This window comes from Molossus molossus, unplaced genomic scaffold (assembly GCF_014108415.1).
Source record: "Molossus molossus isolate mMolMol1 unplaced genomic scaffold, mMolMol1.p scaffold_m16_p_19, whole genome shotgun sequence".
Classification (NCBI taxonomy): domain Eukaryota; kingdom Metazoa; phylum Chordata; class Mammalia; order Chiroptera; family Molossidae; genus Molossus; species Molossus molossus.
The window spans coordinates 50,442,272-50,460,764 of NW_023425354.1; the positions used below are offsets into that span (position 1 = coordinate 50,442,272).

Below are 18,493 nucleotides of genomic sequence, written 5' to 3' on the forward strand. Positions count from 1 at the left end.
ATCGAGTGGCTGCCACCCGCACAACCGACCAGGGCCGGGGACAAACTGCAACCGAGGTACGTGCCCTTAGCGGGAACCGAACCCGGGTCTCTCAGGACCGCAGGCCAACGCTCTAACCACTGAGCCAAAGCGGCCAGGGCAATCGCTGAAGTCTTGATGGCATGGGACGGCCGTTGAGAACTCAGGTCACCAACTGTGGCCCCAACTCCTTAATCCAGAGAGAGCCAAGAAATGGGGTGGGGGCCAGCCATTGGGATCCCAGCCGCCACAGACAGGGGCCAACTCACCAGATCAGCTCTGCAGTCTACCAGCAGAAAGGGCTGAGTCTGGCACTGTTCCAGGCAAGATTCCTACCCCACCCCCTGCCCATGGGTCCTGGGAAGCTGTCTTCCAGCAGGTTCTGCAAACGACATCGCCCTGGGAATGCTCTCCAGGCCTCTGTAAGGTTCATGAAACCAAGGCACCTGAGCAGCTGCCAACTGGAAGATTTTGAAGGTTCCTCATCCTACGAGGGGGTGGCTGGCTGAGGGGTCCCTGCCGACCCAGGAATCAAAGAATCATAGAGGGTGGCAGGGATCTGGTTCCTCCCTTGAGGGAGGGATCCCAGAGGACAGGCCTAAGCTCATTTTAATAGACTACACAGGAAATAATTAAAAACAGGCATTTAAAGATTTTTTTTGGAAGCTCTAACTTCCCTGCTGTTTACTTTTTCTGCTCATGCCTTGTCATTTTTAGTCAAAAACCCTTTGACATTTGAAGTGTGCAAATGCCGGAGATCACCTCCTTGGGAGGCTGGCATGACGAAGGGCTGTGGGTCTTTCCTGCGGGGAGAAGTGGCTTCCTTCTCTTTGCCGCCTCCTCCTCCTCTTTCCATCCCACTCTCCCATTTCCCTTCCCCTGGGGACAACAGACACATTCTGTGCCTCCTCCTCACAGCCCTTTTCAGGATCTTAACTGGCAGTGGGGTCCATGCTAAAAACCAATGAAATAAACCATCGCAGGTCTAAAGAGAAAAAGAACAAGGGAAACAAGGAACAAAGGGCACCATCAGCAAAGAAACTAAATGACTGCAAAATAGCCTCCCAGATGCCGAGAGAGCAGGACTGTCCCGTGGGGGCACTGACACTCCTGGTGCACTGCCACTCCTGGTGCAATGACACTCCTGGTGCACTGACACTCCTGGTGCACTGACAGACACTCCTGGTGCACTGACACTCCTGGTGCACTGACAGACACTCCTGGTGCAATGACACTCCTGGTGCACTGACAGACACTCCTGGTGCAATGACACTCCTGGTGCACTGCCACTCCTGGTGCAATGACACTCCTGGTGCACTGACACTCTGGTGCACTGACAGACACTCCTGGTGCACTGACACTCCTGGTGCACTGACACTCCTGGTGCACTGACAGACACTCCTGGTGCACTGAAACTCCTGGTGCACCAGCCTGGACAAAGCGCCATTCACCCCCACAGGACGCCGTGAGGAACACACCAGAACTGCAGACTGCATTTAGGGATCAGGAAGTCAGGGAGGGGAGTGAGACCCAGGAGGGGGAGACGGAGGGAGACCAGATTTTACCTAGGATGGGCCATTGTTTATCCAGGTGGAGGTTGGTCCAAAATTTAAATCCCACTAAAATGTGTAATTGTATTACTGTAAAGTGTATTTCTCCCCATTTATGTGGACCCGAGACTCTATAACACCAGAATGTGAACATTTTCGCATGTCGCTGCACTCAGTTATTGAGGCAGACGCATCCTGAACTGGATTTGTGTGAATTAGGGTGCAGTGACCAGCAAAAAACAAATAGGTGGGCCTGGCCCGTGTGTCTCAGTGGATTGAGCATCATCCCATGGACTGAGAGGTCCTGGTTCCATTCCCAGTCAGGGCACATACCTGCGTTGTGGGCTTCATCCCCAGTAGGGGGCGTGCAGGAGGCAGCCGATCCATGTTTCTCTCTCACATCAATGTTTCTCTCTCTCTCCCCTATACTGTCTCTCTACAAAAATCAATACAAACATATATATTTTTAAAAAATGAAAAGAAATAGGCGGGACATTTGGCTCATGGGGAGTTTTGCAAGTCGTCCTCAAACCAAATCTGCTTAATCAGTGGCCACATTCCCACCACTTAAATTTCTGGACTGTGGTTCTGTCTGGCAGCTGATCTGGGTACCACTTTGAGAGCCACTCTACCCGGTTCTCCAGTTTCTGGATCTGCTTCTTTCCGCTCTTCAGGGCCAGCTGCTCAGCCTCATCCAGACGGTGCTGCAGGTCCTTCACCGTCTGCTCCAGGTTCTTCTTCATCCGCTCCAGGTGGGCGCTGGTGTCCTGCTCCTTCTTCAGCTCCTCGGCCATCATGGCCGCCTGGTTAAGTTCACAGAAAACATCAGTGGGCCATCCACCCTTCTCATCCCTACCTGAGCACATGGAAGATGCTGTTGAGGTTGGTACTGTGTGTGCGGTTGGGAGCCTCCCTCACCAGCTATCACCAAGTACACAAAGCACCCCCCCCCCTCGCCCCTGCTCATTCCATTCCTCTGGGAAACCACCACTGACTGACTTAGGTCTTCGGGTGATGGAACCCACTTGTGATGCCCGGGCTCAGAAGCCCCTTCTCATCTCCCAACAGCGTCCCTGACAAGGAAGAAGAGAGCTCACGTCCGTGATGGCTTTCTTGGCCTTCTCCTCTGCATTCCTGGATTCCTGGACAGAGTTCTCCACCTCTGCCTGGCACTGCGCTATGTCGGCTTCCAGCTTCTTCTTGACGTTTATCAGGCTCGTGTTCTACGAGAATTAGGCGCCAGCGGCGTAGATTATATTTGGACACTTAAAACCACTGGAAGGGAGGGGTGTGGGTGGGGAGGGCAGTGAACCACGACCCTGCCCATTTCTTATTTTCACATGGGATTTGCTAGACAGCATTTCGTTCTTGACCGAACAGAAAGTCCTGAGACAGACTCAAGAACTGCACATAAAGTAATTGAGTAAATAATAAAAGTAGACGTTCAAATATTTGAGGAAAAGTAAATTATTCAAACAAGGTGCTGGAACAAGAAAATGATTGGCTGATATAACTATATTCGACGAAACATACGTTTAATGGTCAAAAGATAGCATAAATGGCATTGTAAAAGTGAGGACAAACTGGAATACATTTGCAATGATTATTACTGAAAAATATTCCCTTTCTTAACATCTAAGACAAATCAATAAAAAAAAAAGGGCAAAAAGTACAAGTAGGTAAGATACAACAGAAGAAATCCAAGTGGCAAAAAATATGATGAACTATTCTGCCTTAGTAGTAATCAAAGAAATAAGAATTTTTAAACAGAGGTATTTTCAACAATAAAATTGGTGAAGTTTAAAATATAATAGCTGCCTGGCCAGAGTGGCTCAGTAGATGGAACAGCATCCCGTGCACCAGGAGGTTCAATTCCTGGTCAGGGCACATGCCTAAATTTTGGGCTCTATCCCCAGTTGGGGGCATGTAGGAGGCAGCTGATCGATGTTTCTCTTTCATCAATCTTTCTATCTCTCTCTCCCTCTTCCTTCCTCTCTCTAAAAAAAAAATCAATAAAAACATATTTTAAAAAATAGTAATACTAGCTAAAGTCTTTGAGAATTTATAGGAAGGCGCTTTCATATATTTTCCCAATGGCCAATAAAAATTGGGAGAACTTAATTAAAGATCAGTTCACAATATATTACAAATGTATTTGCTATTTGGACTATAAAGTTTTACTTCTAGGAATATTAGAAAAATGATAATAATGGGTATATGTGAAAGTTTAGTTATAAAGAGGCTCATCATAGCAGTCTTTTTTAATAGTAAATTTTTGGTGGGACTAATCTAAAACATTCAATCATAAAGTATTGGTTAAATAAAAATGCCATAATACACAACTCTAAACTGTAATGGACTACTTTTCTGCCATTAAAAACAGTCATAGAAGGTGATCTAAAGATGTAGAAACATGTTTGTGACACAGTGTTAAATGAAAATAAATTGCAGAAGGTTTGATCACATTTCTTTTTTAAATTGATTTTAGAGAGAGAGTGGAAGGGAGAGAGAGAGAGATAGAAACATCGATAAGAGAGAACATTGATTGGCTGCCTCCTGCATGCCCTCTACTGGGGATTAGGCCCACAACCTGGGCATGTGCCCTGGCCAGGAATTGAATCGGCGACCTCTTGGTGCATGGGTGGACACTCAACCATTGAGCCACACCGGCCAGGCTGATCATATTAAAATATATATATATATACACACACACACACACAAATATATGTGTGTGTGTATATATGTATATATACACATACATATATATATAATCTATGTACATATATAAGGGCTTAGCGCAAAAGGTCTCAAAATGTTAATGGTATGGTTAGCATTTTTCTTCTATGTATTTAATTGTATTCCCTATATTTTTATAAAAAGGAATTTTTTAAAACTTTCATGGAAATCACAAAAATAATTATTTCAAAAGACAATCCTCACTTTCTAAGATGATGGCTTCCGTGTTACTTAAACTGTGAAGACCTCTCCAGCCCCGTTATGCAATAACTCACCCTTCCTTGCTCTGACTTCCCCACACCCTGCATGACCTTTGACCTTCAGACACCAGAAAGGCTGCACCCTGAGTGGAGGGAGGGGCCGCACCTGGGAGTGCAGCAGCTGCGCCCGCTCGCTGGCGTCCTGCAGCTCCTGCTCCGACAGCCTGCGGGTCCGCTCCGTCTGCTCTAGGGCCACCTTCATCTCCTGCAGCTCCTCCAGCAGCAGGCCGTTCCTGCGCTCCGCGATGGCCAGCTGCTCCTTGAGGTCCTCGTCGCTCCTCAGGGCGTCGTCCAGCTGCAGCTGGCAGTCCTGCAGGGGAACCAGGAGTGAGGCCAGGGCCCCGCCGGCCGAGGGCCCCGCCAGGCCCGCCGGCGGCCCTGCATCACCTTGAGCTGGCCCTGGACGGTGCGCAGATGTTTCTGGGTCTCTGCCAGCTGGCGGTTGGAGTGACCCAGCTGGATCTCCATCTCATTGAGATCTCCCTCCATCTTCTTCTTCAGCCTCAGGGCGTCGTTCCGGCTCTGGATCTCGGCATCCAGCATGCCCTGCATGGCCTCTGCGGCTCGCTGGCTGTTTCTCTTCAGCTGCTCGATTTCTTCATCCTTCTCAGTCACCTTGCGGTCAAGCTCGCACTTCACCTGGCTCAGCTCCAGTTGGACACGCAAAATCTTGCTCTCTTCGTGTTCCAAGGAGCCCTGATCAAAGCAAAGGGGTCATTGGAAGGGCTGTGGGCACTCGAATGGGTATTTTCATCCCCATTATGATAAAATGGGGATGATGATAACACCCGTTTTACAGATGAGTAGAACAGTACTCAAGGAGGTCAAACGATTTGCTTCCCAAGTGCCTCTACTAGTGATGAAACTGGAACTAAAACTGTTATTAACAAGCAGGTCTTATGGGGGACAGAGCATCTTCTTGAGTTAGTGAAAATGCTATTGAATCCGTAAGTCAGAAGCCAATCTATTCTCTAAAATCACCAGGCAGTTGCTTCCCCTTATCCTGTGTTACGCCAATGTCCCTAGAAACATCTCAAGCACCGCCCTGCACTGGCCATAGCTGAGTATGACATGGGTCATGGCACCATCGTCCCTGCAGAACTCTGGTGTGCACATCTGTTAAAAACGAGGGATTCGGAGCAAGCTCTTGGAAGGTCTGGTGCATGACTTCTTGCTCCCCGAAAGCAAAGTAGTGAGGACATAACAAACAAATGTATTGATTTATTTTCAAAAGGGGAAAGAGAATAGACTAGCGGACATCAGGAGACAAAGCAGCAGAGCACAGCTGTTTCGCCAGGTGGCTGGGTTGTCTTCCTGCTGGAGCCTCAGGGCCTCCTGGCAGGAAGGGCCCCAAAGGGGTGAGCTGGTCCCCCTCCTTCAGTCCCTGCCCTGCTGAGCGCCCGTGTTTCGCATGGCAAACACTTGCCTCCACCTCCTCTAGGGCCGCCTGGAGGTCTGACTTCTCCTGCTCCACTTGCTTCTTGGTCCTTTCCACTTCCTGCAGATTCTTGCCCATTTCTGCAATCTGCTCGGTTAGGTCAGAGATCTCTTCTGCAAAGGACAGGCTGGGTTTAGGCTGTCGCGACAGGCTCCGCTGGGCAGCGCAGGGATTTGCCAAGGCAGTTTAGGGACTGGCGGTTCATTCATGACATGTTTTATGGGAGAGAACATGTGAGGCCCTTCAGGTGAGGTGTCAGCAAAGCGCAGGTGAGTCGCCTCACCTGCACTGTGCAGAGAGGCGTGATGAGAGCTCTGCATGGCCCCCGAACTTCCCCAAGTGTACCCAGCGATCCAGCGGGCCAGAGAATCGTGCAGAAAGTGCATAGAATCAGTCTTGCGGAACTTTCGGGTCTGGTTTAATTTTGTAGGTCAGGAGTCTGAGGTCCTAAGGGACTTGGTGACATACCCGAGGACACAAAGCCACATAGAGACAGAATCCAGGTAATGTTCTCTAACAGTGAACTTAGCAACCCACGGTGTCCTCTGATTTTGAGTACGTGACTTTGCTGCTACTGTGCCTCACATAGGAGGGTTCGGGCCTTGGGGTAAACTGAGTAGATGTGAGGATTTTGTAGGGCAGTGGGAAGGAGGGGGTGTCTGGAGGGGGCTGCGGCCATGTGGGGGAGTGGTGGCCAGACTAGAAGGGGAATATGGTACACCTGTGGTGGGCAGAGAGTTCACCTTGCAGCTTTTAAAATTTTATGTTATTTTATGTCATTTTTTTAGAGAGAGGAAGAGAGAAAAAAAAAAGAGAAACATCGATGTGAGAAAGAACTATCAATTGGTTGCATCCCGCACTACCCCCAACTGGGGATCGAACCTGGGTATGCGCCCTGACCGGGAATCAAACTCCCCACCTTTAGGTGCATAGGACAGTGCTCCGATCCACTGAGTCACCCGCCGGGTCTCACCTTGCAGATTCTTATTCTCCCGCCTCAGTGTCTCTGACTGGTCTACCACCTCCTCGTAGGCATTGCGCATCTTGAAGATGTCAGTACTGAGTGACCTGGACTCTTTCTGAGCCGCTTCCAACTCAGCTTGACTCTCATCCAGCTTTTGCTTCCATTCTGCAAGGACCTAGGAGATGACAAAGGGACCTGTGAGAAGCAGAAGGGGCCAGGGGACTGTCAGTAACACCGAGGTTTTCCCCTTCCACCCTTAGGACTAGAGAAACAGGGGCCCCCTTGCTAGATCAGAGACGCCACACTCTGATCTCTGCTGCATTCTTAAAGATGTTTTCACCTCAAACTAAACCGAATTAGCTTTAACTAAAAATAAAATTCCCCTTGGAGGGACCATCCCCAGAGTAAAGAGACACCGCAGACCCCAACAGCGCCCCCGCCTGGCGCTTGCTCTGACGGAGGGCCCCCTGGCTGTGTGCACAGCTCACACGTGTGGACGCGAGGCGGTCAGTGCCGTCACTGCCGCCATCGACGGCAGGGAAAGACCTTATCGAAGTTCCGCTGCTTCTTGTCCAGGGTGGCGCAGGCGGCGTTGGCCCGCTCCAGACCCAGCGTCAGGTCATCCACTTCCCCCTGCAGCCGCTGCTTGGTCTTCTCCAGGGAGGCGCACTTGGCGCTCACTGCCTCCCTGCTTTCCTCCGCTTCCTGGAGCCGCTGGGCCAGTTTTTTCCTAAGAGAACCAGACGTGTGTCCCCTTGGCAAAGCGGACTTTGCACAAGTGTCTCAGAAGAGGAACCAACAGTCAATCGGGATTAGAACTGGGTAAGAGCAAGACCTAGAGGTTGACGAATGGAGAGGATTTAAGTAACATCTGAAGACTCCCCGAGTTCTTGGTGGGAAGCCAGTGGAATGGACGGGATACCGCAGGAAGGACAAGGACACCCTATGGGAAAGCTCAGAAAACTCAAGGCCTGGGAAGATGGATGCTCCAGGAGGAGTTTTCTGCCCCTTCGCTTGTGCCTTAGGGTCACCTCTCCCCCTGGGACCTGGGGGCCCGTACTTGGCCTCCTCCAGCTCCTCCGTGCGCTGGATGGCGTCCGTCTCATACTTGGTCCTCCACTGGGCAACCTCGCTGTTGGCCTTGGACAGCGCCCTCTGCAGCTCGGCTTTGGCTTCCTGCTCCTCCTCATACTGTTCCCGCAGCAGGTCACAGTCGTGGCGGGAGGACTGCAGGGCGTGGGCCAGGGCGTTCTTGGCCTGGGGAATCACAGTGGTGACACATTGCAAAAATATGCAGCCATCTTCCAGGTTCAGGTATTTTTGTTGAAATCGGCATTTCCCACGTCGAATCGTGTCCATGCCACCTTCACCAACTTGGCTCTAACCACGTGTCACCTGTTTTATGTACTTAATTTTTTAAAAACTTGTCCCCTTTATTATCTTTAAATATATTTACTTTAAAAGTAAACTATTACACTACAGTAAACGGGACACCATCAAGGCCTGGGAAGAGAGACCGGAAGGTAACCAGAAGAATAAGCGCAACGGAAGTAAAGCGACATCATCAGAGGACCAGGTACGCGGCGGCCGGGGCGCTGGCCCGAGGCCGGCCCTCTGGGTCCCAGTGAGGAAACAGGCAAGTCTAAAGAGGTGGCGTCCAGATGGAGACCGCTTCCTTCTGTCATCAGAACTGAGACAGAGCTGAGGAGGGGACAGCTTCCTCACTCCTCCAGGTGATGTTACGGGACGCCGTGGTCAGGGAAAACCCAAAAGCTTCTTTTGGTGTCAACAGTGGGCTGTGTCCGCACGTCTGGGACCTCGATGTGACCTGGGCCATTCCCACGGCCTGACCTCCTCTTCCTGAGCAGGGAGGACATGTCCAGAGGCCTCCTATCTGGTCAGCAGGACGGACAATTTAGCTCTCAGCAGAATAGTCGCAAAACACTTCCTGGTGCCACCAAATGTAGTAATTCCTACACTTTCATCCTTTTAAAGACACAAGGAAACGACAGAACTTTGCCGAGAGGGAAAACTCAGCTGCTGCCGAATCCTGGCTGGAGGAGAGCCCCCTCCTGCTCCAGACCTTCTCACGACCCCACCAGGCTCCGGCTCCCGCCACGGCCCTGGCCCCAGCTCAGCAAAGACCCTTACACGCAACGGAGAGATGGGCGACAGACACAGCATTCGCTCTTTTCTAGACAGAGCTTCAGGGAATTCCAAAAGATTGCTCCACACGTCTTAGCCGGGGCACGGCGACCTCAGAATTACACTTTTGTGAATTCCTGGATTCTCCTTCTAACGCTTGAACACACATCGATCGGCAGCATTCAGTGAGCACCTACTGTGTGCACTGCTCTACTGTGCGCTGCACCTACTGTTTACAACTACAGTGTGAACAATTCTTCTTGCCCTCCAGGAGTTTACAGATCCCTGGGAGACACGCAATATAAACATAAGCATCTAGCTACTGACGTCAAGAACATATGATGGCCCTGGCCAGTTTTCTCAGTGGTTAGAGCGTGGGCCCACAGACCAATGAGTCGTGGGTTTGATTCCGGTCAAGGGCACGTACCTTGGTTGTGATTCGTCCCCAGCCCTGGTTGGGGTCGTGTGGGAGGCAGCCACTTGATGTGTCCCTTTCACATCAATGTCTCTCTCTCTCTCTCTCTCTCTCTTTCTCTCTTCCTCCCACTCTGAACAAAAATGGAAAAATGTCCTCGGGTGAGGATAAAGAAAAGGACATATGATGAAGTTCATGTTTATGCAGACGTCCTAAGGGTGCCTCTAACGTCATGCAGTCTTTCTTGGAGGGCAGCTTACAGTGGGTATAGCAGCAGGTGACAGACAAAGTGTGATGAAGAAGAAGGACAAGGACATTTCAAGAGACTGGGGATGAATGGCTGGGCAGTGTGAGAGAAATATACAAAGGCAGAGATGGTCGAGCTGGTGCAGTGATGGGGGAGGGAATGCCTGGGGTGGAGAGGGGGTTCATCACACCCGCCTGGGGGCGGGGGGCAGAGGACCCCGGAGATGGAGCACCCTGAAAGAGATTTCCAGCTCCGAGGAAGGAAATCCCATGCCAAGTTGCCTAACCTCAAAGACCAGGCTGCCGTCACACTGCGGGCAGAGAGGAGAAGCCCCTGCTTTGCGACACAGCATCGCCTCCCACCGGCTGTGAGGCCTCTCGGGTTCCCAGGTTCTGTCCGCCTCTGCCGTACCAAGAAGGGTGTCCTTACCTTGGTTTCCTCTTCCAGTTGCCTCTTAAGCTCCTCCAGCTGCTGGGCGAGGGCCTGCTTGCCTTTGGTGAGCTGTGAAACCAAAGCCTCTTTCTCTTCCACTTGGTGGCTCAGCTCCCCTGCCGAACAGACGTGGCCCCGGTCAGTGCTGCGGAGCCTCCCCCGGCCCAGCTGCACCGCGGCGCCCCGCCCGGCCTCACCGTTTTGGGTCTGCAGTCTGGCCTTCTGCATGTTCAGATCATGGATCAACTGTGTCTGCTGGTCGTCCTTGGCTTTGATTTCATTAAACTGGTCTTCCACAGACCGGCACATCCTTTCCACGTTACTCTTAACAACAACAAAAAATTCAACATGAGTGGACAAGTGGGCTCCTGGAGTCCAGTACGGAACCGGACAGTCGGATAGTTTAGCTTCTTGTCGGGTAAAAGAAAAAGTACAGAGCACACAGAGGGAAGTTTTAAAGAGTCATCTCATACTCGCTTCATTTTTATTTGTGATCGCTGCTTAATCACCAATAGCTGGGACAGCAGTTCCTGGCAGGTGCCATTTAATGATTTGTGAACAAACCTTCGGGAAAATGCCACTCAAAGGAACCCTGGGATCTTCTTATAAGTAATTCTATTGCCATGCAAATAAATCGACCTCCTGCTGTGTCTGCTTGCCAGCCATCTATCCATTCGGGTGACAGTGCTGAGCATGTCACTGAACCACATAAAGTTCCCTGCAGTGGAAGTGGCCCAGAGAGATTCATCCTGCAGCCTCTGGGTGTCCTGCATTTTTGCGAAGTTTGTTTAAAAACCTTGTATCCACTGGAGACCTCATCCCTCCTCCTCCCACCTCCTGTAACATAAAATAAATACATTGAGCATAGATTTGTCCTTAGACTTCGAAGTCTGAGATGGGGTATTAGGTTCAAAGGAAGACCTCAAGGGGCGCAGGATGTCTTTAAGAAGATGATGTCTGGGCATGGAATCATTACATCGTGATGGGGGGGTGGGGACTCAAATCAAAGGATTCAACAACTTAAAAAATGTAAGGCAATAAAAAGTACTTCTTCCACTGGATTTTAAAAGTAAGAACCGAGGGGATGAAGAAATGATGGAGATGGGAGGGTGTAGAGAGGGTCTGGTTACAGACACAGCATGTGGGTGTGACGCTAGTTTCGTGTAATGCCCCTGTCCTATAACTTGGCTTGCTACAGGGGAGAGGGCAGAAAGGGTGGGAAGCAGGGAGGGAGAAAGGGGGAGATAATACATACAGACACACTTCTTAAGGGAAGAGAAGGAAAAAACAAAACGAGACAGGCAGAAACATGGCTAAGCTAGAAAGAGAGAGAACGGAGTTGCAGCGATGAAGAATCGAAGGAATGCACGAGCGTGTGAACCCAGACGCTCAATGAAGACAGCAAGAGGCACCGTGGAGACCACCTTTGTCCTCTGTCCCATCTCTCCATTCCTCTCCTCCACAGACACTCTGACCTTCTGGCAAACCTTCTGTAGGAGGTCTGCGACCTCACATTCAGGGTCACCCTGTCTCCTGGCCCAGCTGAGCAGCTTGAGTATAACCCTGAGCTCCCCGGGCAAGGGCAACTGTTGAATCTAAGAGCATAGAGCGCCTCTCTGAGGAACTCTTTGCTTGACAGTCACACACAGAGGCAGATGTACCATGACAATGGTGATACCTAGGCTTCCATGCCCACACTGGACTGGACCCCGACTGCAGGGAGCTGTCCCGAGGGGACGCCAGTCCCAAGCAAGGATATACTGCTGGGCAGGCATGTCTGACAGACGGCCCAAGGAGGTCTGAGAAGACAGGGACCTCAGTCTCCAAGGTGCCAGTAATTTGTGACTTAATTTTCTCATATGAAATAAATATTTACTTGTATGTTTAATTTTATATTTGCATTTTATGCATATATTTTTTTTTAAAAAGCCACAATACCTAGCCCAGCTGGTGTGGCTCAGGGGTTGAGCATTGACCCAAGTACCAAGAAGTCGCCAGTTCAATTCCCGGGCAGGGCACATACCCAGGTTTGGGGCCAAATCCCCAGTAGGGGGCATGAAGGAGGCAGCCAATTGATGTTCTCTCTCATCGATGTTTCTTGCTCTCTCCCTCTCCCTTTCTTTCTCCCTAAAGTTCAGTAAACAAAAAAATATTAAAAAAAAAAAGCCACAACACCTAGGTCTACCCCTGGTTTCCTGTGTGATGTCACATTGGCTATGCTTCCCAGGGACGAATATTGTGGGTAAGAACGTGGCATTCTTTCAGGGTGCAATCCAACCACAGGGTTAGTTCTGAAAATGCCAGATGGCTGGGAAACCTTCTGAAGAACTGTGGAAGGATGGGAGGCCTTGAGTTGTAGCTGGTCACTGGGTCACACTTGACCGACTTGAACTAATTTGGGGAATTGGGAGCAGGCAGAGTGGGGAGAGGGAGTCAGGTTGAAACATGCAGTGAGTCGGGGGCCTTTACTGACACATGCCCACTGGGCAGGCGGATGTGGCAGCCGCGCATCTCCAAGAGCAGCGAGAGGTACCTTCGACTTGGAGACCGTCTCGATGTTGCTGGCCATGTCGTCGATCTCCATCTTCAGCTCGCTCTTCTCCTTCTCCAGTTTCTGCTTGACCCTCTGCAGGTTGTCTATCTGCTCCCCAAGTTCAGCCACGCTGTCCGCGTGCTTCTTCCTCAGGGCGGCCGCCGTGACTTCGTGCTGCAGGGTGGCCTCCTCCAGGTCCCTGCGCATTTTCTGGAACTCAGCCTCCCGCTTCTTGTTCATCTCGATCTGGACCGAAGTCGCGCCGCTGGCTTCTTCCAGCCGCTCGCTGATCTCCTCCAGTTCCCGGGAGAGGTCCGCGCGCTGCTTCTCGATCTTGCCTCTGAGTGTGCGCTCTGCCTCCATCTCCTCCTCCAGCTCCTCGGTGCGGGCCTGGGGGGTCTCTGAGTCAGCCCGGTGTGGGGGCAGCAGCCCGCGTGGGCGGGCAGGAAGCGGAGGGCTAGAGGGTAGGCGTCGGAAACTAAAGAATACACTACAAGATTAAATTAATGAAAAAGCTCGGCGACAACCCACATGTCCAGCAGTCGGGCAGTGGTCAGATCGCCCGCGAGGGTGCCGTGCCCAGAGCCAGGCCGTCGGCAGCTCGTCCACCTCTGCCGGGGACAGCTCTGCAGGACCAACTGCACGTGAAGGGGACAAGCTGCAGAACGACCGTCTCAGCAGGACGATGTTTGTCAAATATATGTAATGTGTATGTTTTCTATAGTTATGTATACATCTATTTTACACTTCTATCAATATATATAAACATGGACGTGCGGTCTATATATAATAGATCTTAGATGTTTGCGGGGTCTTATGTGTACGTAAAACCATCGCTAAACATCAGAAGGACGCACATCCAGCTGACACTGAGTGACCTCTGAGAGGGTGGCAAGGGCACTGGGCTCAGGGCTGGTGAGCAAAGCACTCTCATTACTAATATTCAGCCTCTAGCCCTGGTCGGTTTGGCTCAGCGGTTAGAGCATCGGCCCGTGGACCAGGATGGCAGGTTTCACTGCGGTCAAGGGCAGGTGCTTCGGTTGCGGTTCGAGCCCCGGACCTGGTTGGGGTCATTTGGGAGGCAACCGATCGACGTGTCTCTCTCACATCGATGTTTCTCTCTCTCTCTCTCTCTCCCTCACTCTTTCTGGAGATAAATGGGAAAATATCCTTGGGTGAGGATTAAAAAAATAATAATAATAATAATAATTACATTCAGCCTTGTGGTAATATGTTAATAACTTCCAAGAAAATCAATCCATTTATGTGCTACTTAGAAAATGAAGATATTAGTTTTAAAAGCTAAGGAAGGACAGGACATTGTCTCCGGCTCCAGGGGGAGGGAGGATAGCAGCAGGCACGGAGGGGAAGGGGACAGGGCGAGGAGGTGCGGCCCCGGGCGGCCCCGGGCCAGGTGTCCCTGCTCACCTGCAGCTCTTTAATCCTCTTTTGTAGCTGCAAACTGTGAACTTGTTCGTCGTCAATTTTGGTTTGTAACTGACTGATTTCAAACTCCTTCCTGCAAATAGATATGTGTGTGTGTTTCAAGTAACACGAAACGCAAGCCTTTTAAAGGGGGACGTCGGCTTTCAGGCTCAATCATAGAGGTCGAAAGTGAACACCTACTTCTTCAGTTTCTCCTCTGCTTGCTGCCTGTCATTCTCTAGATCCATAATGGACTCCTGGGCCATTTTCAAGTCTCCTTCCAGCTTCCTCTTCACTCTCTCCAGCTCGAACCGCAGCTTCTTCTCCTGCTCCAGGCAGCCCTCAAGCTGGGGAGACAGGGGCGGGGAGGTTGCGACCCTGCAGGGAAAACGCACCTGACCCTATAGCCGCGCAGTCAGACGTGCCCGTGGCGTCCTGGGCTCCTGTAGGCAGAGGGCACGCCTCTGGCCCCAGGGAGGAGCAGGTGCCCCTCCTCCCACTCTCCTCTCTGCCGGCAGAGGCTGCCCCAGGGGGTTGGAGCCCTCGGAGGTTCTGTTGTGCCTCTTTCAGTGGTTCCCATGTGGCTTGTCCTTGCCAGGTTCCCCGCAGAAACATGTGCCCACAGGGTCAGGCTCTCGCCCAGACAGGAACACATGGGGCTTCCGGGCATGGGCATTACTGCAGCCGTGCTGTGAAGGTCGGGGCTGCTCCCCACCACCCCGCCCCACTTACACTATGCAACCCTTGGGAGCCTTTGGCAAAGAATGTGTGTGTGTGTGTGCACATATGTGTGTGTGTGTGTGTGAGGGAGGGGGGTGTAGCGGTGGAGCACACCTGCTCTGGCCTCAGGAAAATTAAGGACATGTGGTAAAGTTATAGCCACAACTGTGTGTGAAAACTGAAGACTTTGAACCTGGCTCTTACCTCAAGAACAAAATGCAACACGATGGGCAAATTGATCATTTTCATGGTCACACACAGAGCTCATTTTTAGCAATGTTAGAACAAGATTGAAGCTTTTGGAACCCCAAAGACCTAGAAATGGGTGCTGGTGATGGTGACGATGATGATGGTGATGATGATGATGATGATATTAACAGCTAATGGTTTGCTAACAGCCTCGATGTGCTGAGCTTCCCATGGAAACCCTCCGAAGCAGGGCTTGTTGGATCCCCGTTTCATAAGGGGGAAACAGAGGCTTCTGAGTTTAAGTGGCTTGCTCAGCGTTACAGATGTGTCTGGAGAGGGCTGAGATCGCAACTCGGGATTCTGATCCCAGCGTGAACGCTCAGCCCCTGCACCCTATTGAGACCCTGTCCGCCCTGAGCTTCCGCCAGCGAGACATGCTAGAGTCGGGCAGTGAAATGTCCTCACGTCATCTGCTTGCTGCTCCAGCTTGACATTGATTTTGAGGAGACCATTGGCTTTGTCTTCTTCAGCCTGAAGATCATCCAGGGTTTGCTGATGGGCTTCCTGAAGAGATTTCTTCTCCTTGGTCAGTTTGGAAACATCTTCTTCAAGGGCTGTCATTTCTTCGGAAAGATTCTTTACCTGGGAAAATATCAACACGGATTGAATGTTCAAACAATTGAACCAGAAGCCTCCAGCAAAGGCTATGGATTCTCTTATTGAAGGGCACTGTTAAATGCCCCTGAAGGGAAATGCACCAGTCTGCATTCAGCATAACACACCCATGGGGATTTGTGTATTAGGTTTGCTGATTGGGGTTTGGAATGAGGCAGGAAGCGGGAGGAGAAGCCTCAGGTGCTCTCAAGAAAATCCATAACGAGAGTCCTGAGTTGTCTGGACACAGGACAAGGGCACCAAACAAGGGCCTTCAAAGCATGAAATTGAATATGTCCCATGTACAACTTTCTTTCAGATCAGAGATTGTGAACTCCTGACCCATAGGCTGAATCTGGCCACAGACTTTTTTCTTTAGTTCTCACAGTGGTTTACAACTTTGAATAAGTTATCAACATTGAAAAACTTGAGATTTCACATAAGATTTGGATTTCTGGCCTCTTATAGAAAGTTGGAAGTTCTGGCTATGCCAGATTCCCATTCCCACCCGGCAACAGCTGGCTGGAGCTGAGTCTTGGCTGCCACTTGTGGACAGGATAAATACTCTCCAGTTTGCCACAGTCTCCACCCTTCCCTATTGTCTCTTCCCACTACTCCCAATTGTTCACCCAGCACTGACGGAGTCATATCACACCTGGCCAACCTCATCTTTTGTTCTACCTCATTGGCAGCCATTAGACAATGAATCATGTATTGTGTTCTTCATTTATTTTTGTAAACTATTTACTATTTTGTGCAAATGCAATGTTAGTCTACACATGGTGTCATGCTGTGTCTTTCATTTTCTCACTTTTCCTCCACTCAACACTAGTTCTTTTACATCCGTCTTTTATACCCACAAGCCCATGGCTTTGGGTGGCTGCGGTCTCCTTCCTGGTGGGCGTCCTTCCCGTCTCGCCTCTCCACATCCCCAGCTGGGCCCTGATCCTGCCCCACTCTCCCCACCACAAGCAACGCTGCCACGAACATCCTCGCACATGTCCCTGTACAGATGGAGGGACATTCCCTGGTCTCTACCCCGAGGAGCAAAAACACTGGGTTGAAGCATATGTGGATTCTTGATTCGACCAAGTATTTCCAGACGGCTTTCCTGAAGGCTGTGTCAGTCTGTACGCAACCAGCGAGACCTCCCTGCCAGTCCTTACCCTTACCTGGTTTTCTGCCTCCTTCATCCCCTGCCCCCTCATTATCTGCCTGGCCCTGGGGGCGTGCTGGTCTGCTCTTTCTGTGTCAAGTGAGGTGAAAACACAGATGCATAGGATTCAAGATCTGCTAGAGGAGGAGGTGGTGGGGCTGGGAGTTTGTGGTACAACCGGGCAGCCAGCAGGGGGAGAGAGTCTGCAGGGTAGAGAACAGGCAGAGTGCTGCACTCCCGGACCCCACCACCCGCCCGCTCTTCTGCCTCTCACTTCCAGGCGATGCTGGGTTAACGGGGTCCTGCCTGCCTGTCTGCCATACAGAGAGGGAGTCAGGATCGTTCAAGAAACTGGGGATCCCTCGGGCCCGTCCACCTTGTTCTCTGTGGCATGCTTCTCCTTTTCTACTTTGGTCAGGGTCAGTTCCAGGTCATCGATGTCCCTTTTGAGAGAGGAGCATTTGTCTTCCAGGTTCCTCTTCTTGGCCACAAGGTCAGCATTCGTTTCTTCTTCCTCTTCCAATCTCTCGTTCAGCTCCTTGACTTTGGCTTCCAGTTGAATCTTGCATTTGATGAGCCCCTCACAGCGCTCCTCGGCGTCCACCAGGCTCTCCGCTTCCTGAAAGAACCAGAGCTTCCTGTGTGGATCCGACTCGTGACAAACCCGAGAAAGGAGGGGCTTTGCCCTCCGAAAACCCATTGACTAACCCTAAGGAATGGGTCACATACACACACACTCATGGCCACACACACTCTCACACACTCACAGCCACACACACACACACTCATGGCCACACACACACTCACACACTCAAGGCCACACACACACACACTCATGGCCACACACACACTCACACACTCAAGGCCATACACACACACTCACGGTCACACACACTCACACACTCACGGCCACACTCACACACTCACACACACACTTATGACCACACACACACAGCCACACACACACACACTCACAGCCACACACACTCACGACCACACACATACACATACACACACACTCACAACCACACACACACTCATGACCACACACACATCATCCACACGCTTTTCTTTAAACCTCTAAGAGCATCATCGATAAAAACTCACCTCAAATAATTCACGCAAAGGCGCTCATGGAGTTCAGAGCCTCTGCAAATGTGCCAGTTTGGGACGCCGGACCCTCTCCCTCCTCCTGCTATCATCAGCTAAAAAGTGACTCATGTCTGTTATCACCAGCTAACTAATATTGTCAAAACATCAGCGCCTTTTAACTTTCAACAGAAAAGCGCTGCCCCCATCTCCTTGACGTGCCTCCTCGAACTACAGGGCAGGAAACTCAAAGTGCACAGGAGTAAGTCATTTAACAAACATGTGGCCCAGGCATTCTGCAGTGAGTCTCTAGGACACACTCAGTCGGGCCACAGACCCTACAAGACTGTCTATTGTAAGGACTGAACACACCTTTGAAGGTTATGAGTGAAGAGACCCGCGCCAGTAAGTGTGTTTACTGGACACGTGCTAGGTGTTTCACATGTATGGACTCACCTAATCCTTCCAGCAACCCTGTGAGGTGGGTGCAGTTACTATGCCCATTTTGCAAATAAAAATTCT

General features: G+C 50.8%; 1 protein-coding gene across 1 annotated transcript in view; it reads right to left on the bottom strand.

Annotated features, from left to right (window-relative positions):
- Positions 1 to 18,493, bottom strand: part of LOC118634764 (myosin-13) — a 59,771-nt gene that overhangs the window by 2,854 nt on the left and 38,424 nt on the right. Inside the window, exons 23-37 of the mRNA XM_036269512.1 lie at positions 17,259 to 17,501; positions 15,538 to 15,714; positions 14,365 to 14,510; positions 14,167 to 14,257; positions 12,739 to 13,128; positions 10,403 to 10,529; positions 10,203 to 10,321; positions 8,027 to 8,223; positions 7,513 to 7,696; positions 6,976 to 7,141; positions 5,991 to 6,115; positions 4,952 to 5,260; positions 4,671 to 4,874; positions 2,666 to 2,791; positions 2,201 to 2,371 (exon numbers count right to left, since the gene is read on the bottom strand). Coding sequence (XP_036125405.1) covers positions 2,201 to 2,371; positions 2,666 to 2,791; positions 4,671 to 4,874; positions 4,952 to 5,260; positions 5,991 to 6,115; positions 6,976 to 7,141; positions 7,513 to 7,696; positions 8,027 to 8,223; positions 10,203 to 10,321; positions 10,403 to 10,529; positions 12,739 to 13,128; positions 14,167 to 14,257; positions 14,365 to 14,510; positions 15,538 to 15,714; positions 17,259 to 17,501 — 2,775 coding nt within the window. The remainder of the gene's footprint in view (positions 1 to 2,200; positions 2,372 to 2,665; positions 2,792 to 4,670; positions 4,875 to 4,951; positions 5,261 to 5,990; positions 6,116 to 6,975; positions 7,142 to 7,512; positions 7,697 to 8,026; positions 8,224 to 10,202; positions 10,322 to 10,402; positions 10,530 to 12,738; positions 13,129 to 14,166; positions 14,258 to 14,364; positions 14,511 to 15,537; positions 15,715 to 17,258; positions 17,502 to 18,493) is intronic.